We start from the raw sequence: 4,896 nt of genomic DNA, 5'->3' as shown, positions 1-4,896 counted from the left end.
GAAATATTCTGATGGTTGTTTTTTTTTTTGTATCTTTATTGTTTTAAAATTGTGAAAACATTTTTGTAGTTGTGAAATGCCTTTCTTAAGGAATCACATACAAAAGTTGTAGCACTTCATTTTTCACTTTATTCAAGGCTTGTGACACTGAAGACTGGAGTAATGGCTGCTGAAAATTCAGCTTTGCATCACAGGAAATATACCGCTTGTAAATGCAGCCTTGGTGAGCATAGGAGACATCATTAAAATATTTTTTAAAAATCATGTTTCCAACCTTTTGACAGGTGTAAATAAATATATATTTTGCTTGTCAGTAACTGATATGTAACCTGCATTACATAATCAGATTCCAAACATGAAATAATTGCAATTACATTATTTTGTTTGACTCATAATCGGACTACAGTTACTTTTTTAATGATTATATAATATTAGCAAACTGGTAGTCAATTATTCATAACATATGAATTCTTAGTGATTCTGAATTTTCCTTAAAAAAAAAAAAAAAAGCCTATTATTTTTTCAGAAAGTTTTGTAGAATTGCACACTCAGACCAGTCACTAGTCAGGTGAACATTGAGAGGCCACACAGCATACACGAGTGTAATTTAACATATTAAAGATTTAATTAGGCTAATTATTACGACCCCCCCTGCAGTTCCTTCATCACCCCCTGTTTGGGAAACCCTGACAATGTAAGTTTTCATGCACTTCATGATTAATCACTAATGTGGGATATTAAGTTAGTTTAGTAGAGATGCTTCAGTTTTTCTACAAAAATGATTTTATCCTTAAATATGAAATATTTATATAATTATAGGTATTATTATATTATTTGTTATATATTTTATTGGGTATTAGATGAACAAAAGAGTAACATTAGTACACATTGACTGGGATGGATGATGAACTGAATAAAGGCATGTACCGTCTGTCCAGAAGAAAGTCAATCTCCTGCTTGTAAGCCATCGGTATATTCTAGATGTGTCCAGTAGGAGGCAGCACTCAAACAGCATGAACAACATTCAGTATGTCTTCTGCTGCTCTGTACTGAAGCCCCCGCGGTGTTGTAGTCCTGTTTACACCACTCAAACACACTTCTTCATCTAAACAAGAGCTTTTGCTGTGGTAAGCCCATGACACCTTTTTAACTGACATTTTAGAATTTTCATTAGAGAAATGCACGCCAAATTACATGAGCCGAGTTAGCTGGCACAGCATGTTTTTTTGTCGCTTGACAAATCAGGCATGTGCATGTGTAATTTCACATTGTATCACATCATAATGTGAATGCATTTGCTGAATTATAGTAGAAGTGCTTGTTTGCCAATGCATTTACTGCACAACTTATGTGCGCACGTGATTTAGCCAGTTAGCTGTGTAATTGACCCACCCTGTCAGTTTAAACCAGTTGCTGTGTTTTGGGAAATAATAGCTGGTTTCTATCTGGTCTAACCTGGTCATTAGCGGATCCAAGTTGATTATTAACTGAATAAAGCTGATAGACCGTCTTGGACCAGCAACAAACCAGCTATCACATGATCCTAAAGTTGTCTAGCTGGTTTCTGAAACATGACAACTGGTTTCTAACAAGTCTGAGCTGGTGCAAACTGGAAGACCATGTTGGATCAGCAACCAGGTTGTTAAGCTGGTTTTTGAATCAGTCAGCTAGTGACCAGTTTAGACAGATGCTAAAAATGAGCTAACGTTCTAAAACACAGCTGTGGATATGTATGCATCAGCATTTATTGATGTTTTGGAAACCGTCATGGTTCACTTCCATTTTGGCAGGTTTGGGAGGGAGATCTCCTCTTATGTCATGCATGATGAGTGTGGATGTGAAGAAACTGAAAGTGAATGAGCTGAAAGAGGAGTTGCAGAAGCGTGGACTGGACACCCGAGGCCTCAAAGTGGATCTGATTGAGCGGCTGCAGGTGGCTCTGGAGGCTGAAAAGGAACCCATCTGCAATGATGAGACAGAAGCAGGTTCTCAAGTTTGCATGCACAAAGATCATTTGATGCATGTTTTGACTAATGATGATGAAAAACGCATTCGACTGAAACGTTTGTGGTCTCATTGCATGTTTGCCTGTGACAGGTGTTGCAGAGGCTGGGAATGATGAGTTTTCTGACCAAGGGCAGATGGCTGGTGAGAAAGAGGGCTCTGATATACACCCCAGTGTTTCTGAGGTCCCTAAAGATGAAAATAAACCAGAGACTGTGAATGTACAACGGGCAATCGTTGAGACAATCTCCAAGGAGGGTAAGACTGCAGCTGGCATTTTTGAGTTTGAATGGATTTCATCAGCTATTTAGATTTTTTTGACTCTCAGGCTTGTTCATGTAAACATAATTACGAGTTATGATATTTTCTAGTGGTCTAACGATATAGATTTATAGCTCATATACAGTGGGGAAAAAAAGTATTTAGTCAGCCACCAATTGTGCAAGTTCTCCCACTTAAAAAGATGAGAGAGGCCTGTAATTTTCATCATAGGTATACCTCAACTATGAGAGACAAAATGAGAAAAAAAAATCCAGAAAATCACATTGTAGGATTTTTAAAGAATTTATTTGCAAATTATGGTGGAAAATAAGTATTTGGTCAATAACAAAATTTCATCTCAATATTTTGTTATATACCCTTTGCTGGCAATGACAGGTCAAACGTTTTCTGTAAGTCTTCACAAGGTTTTCTCTTTGCTGGTATTTTGGCCCATTCCTCCATGCAGATCTCCTCTAGAGCAGTAATGTTCTGGGGCTGTCGCTGGGCAACACTAAAGGTGGCAAATAACATGCTGCAGTGAAATGTGTTTATTTTACATAATGTTTACTAAATTAGAAATCATTTTTAAATGATTCAATATGAAAAAATAACTTATTTTCACATATTATTTTCTTATAGTTTTCACCAATAGACACATTTAAAAACATGAATAAAAGGAAGTAAACAGTAAGCGACAGTACACTCGGTAATCATGTAAATCTCAAATTTTTTATTTCTTCAAATTAAGACCAGGTAATGCTAATTTTACATAAATATACACCGTGAATATTACATAGTGGCCAACTGGATACAACGCAGCATAGAAATCAAGGATTTAAAGTTTGTCATTGAAGCGTATTGAGTGACAGCAGAACTCTCCTGTCTGCATCCAGTTTGCACGTTCATGGCGCTGTAAAAATTAAAATCCCATTTCCGACATTTATTGACTAGACAGAAAAACTTAAAGGCTGATGTCAATAATTAAAAAAATGCTAAATATCAGCCTTGGCATTATATCAGTCTACCACTACACGATAAAAAGTTATTTTCTCCCAAAAGAAAAAATAGACTCTGAACAGTCTAAACGAGTCATCAGTAATTCGCATCCCACTTCCGTGACGGCTACACGTCACAACACATTTGCATAATGCCCACCTATGTTTTACATTAGCCGGCCGCAAACAACTTGACCTGCCCACAAACACTGTAGTATGTTTGTGTGGTTAACTTCAAGTCGAGATGAAAGTAAATTAGTTTTATTTTCACTTCCAGAAGATGAGGCTGCAAAGAATCAGTGGTTAAAATTCAGTTTTTCCACTGTAACACAACAGTACAACTCCAATCTTTTGTTGTGTTTTACTAATTTTATTAGTTTTGGTGTATTATATTCTATTGCTTGTTTTGTCTTGTTTTAAATCATTTTAATTAATCTTGAGGCCCCTTTGGATGTTTGCTGAGGCATAGCTTGCTGAGGCCCCTTGGTTGAGAACCTCTGCTTTATATTGAATATTTTATTCAGGGCTCCAGACTGCATCTAAAAAACAGTCGCATTCGCAACCAGAAATATTAATTTGCGAGTGATATATTTGCTGAGATCGCCACTGCCGACTATATAAATTCACATGTTATGATTTAAAAATTTGCACGTAATGAAAAACAGTCCTCATCACTGCCGAACATCTGCTAAAAGCAGCTCCAGTTGTGGCAGCATGAGAGAAATTGAAAATAACGGAGATGTGCAAAGTAAATTGCAGAAAAGCAGTGTCTGTTTCGTGCACAGCTTGAACAAACTACAACAGGTTAAGCAGTCAGCTGTCTGGACATTAGCAATATCGTTGACAATTCTCGTTTATAATCGATAAGTTACTAATATGGATTCTTGTTTTCAAGATCTTTAGTCTATATGTTGTGTTCTGTTAAAGGGGTCATATGATGCTGCTAAAAAGAACATTATTTTGTGTATTTGGTGTAATGAAATGTTTATGCGGTTTAAAGTAAAAAAAAAAAAAAAACATTATTTTCCGCATACTGTACATTATTGTTTCTCCTCTATGTCCCGCCTTTTTGAAACGTGTCGATTTTTACAAAGCTCATCGGTCTGAAAAAGCGAGGTGTGCTGTGATTGGCCAGCTATCCAGTGCGTTGTGATTGGCCGAATACCTCAAGCGTGAGACGGAAATGTTACGCCCCTCACATACTGTTGATGCCGTGTCCCGGCCGGAGCGACGAGACAAAAACATTAAAACCCATTACAAACGAGGCATTTGTTGCATCCAGTGGGGACATAATTACTGATTCTAATGACTTATACTGTCTTTTTACGCGTTGCGTTGCATTGCATCGCGCCGCGTAAACATAAAACTCTGTCTGCATTTGTGATCAGAGAAATGACAAACAACAAGTGCTACTCCACACTGCCCAAAACTTGCGTTTGAAACATCAGTGGCAAATCCTTTAAATGAAAACGTACTTACGTGAGTCAGAATTTCCGGCATTTTAGTCTAACGTTACTCTCCCAGGATCAGTAAACAGTCCTCCATAAAATGTGCTGCACACATCTGGATATTTGGGTTAAACTGTTCTGGAACAGTGTTGTAAATACAACTTAACCACTGATTTGTAGTCGTGTCC

General features: G+C 37.2%; 1 protein-coding gene across 1 annotated transcript in view; it reads left to right on the top strand.

Annotated features, from left to right (window-relative positions):
* Positions 1 to 1,429: 1,429 nt before the first annotated feature.
* The window catches only part of LOC107560136 (heterogeneous nuclear ribonucleoprotein U-like protein 1), a 17,016-nt gene continuing 13,549 nt past the window's right edge, over positions 1,430 to 4,896 (top strand). The window contains exons 1-3 of the mRNA XM_016244220.1: positions 1,430 to 1,638; positions 1,791 to 1,985; positions 2,098 to 2,262. Of these exons, the coding sequence (XP_016099706.1) occupies positions 1,620 to 1,638; positions 1,791 to 1,985; positions 2,098 to 2,262 (379 nt within the window). The 5' untranslated portion in view covers positions 1,430 to 1,619. The remainder of the gene's footprint in view (positions 1,639 to 1,790; positions 1,986 to 2,097; positions 2,263 to 4,896) is intronic.

Source organism: Sinocyclocheilus grahami, unplaced genomic scaffold, assembly GCF_001515645.1.
Source record: "Sinocyclocheilus grahami isolate Dianchi unplaced genomic scaffold, SAMN03320097.WGS_v1.1 scaffold712.1, whole genome shotgun sequence".
Taxonomy (NCBI): domain Eukaryota; kingdom Metazoa; phylum Chordata; class Actinopteri; order Cypriniformes; family Cyprinidae; genus Sinocyclocheilus; species Sinocyclocheilus grahami.
Note: the sequence above shows the minus strand (reverse complement) of the source record. Positions and strands in the feature narration are given on the sequence as shown.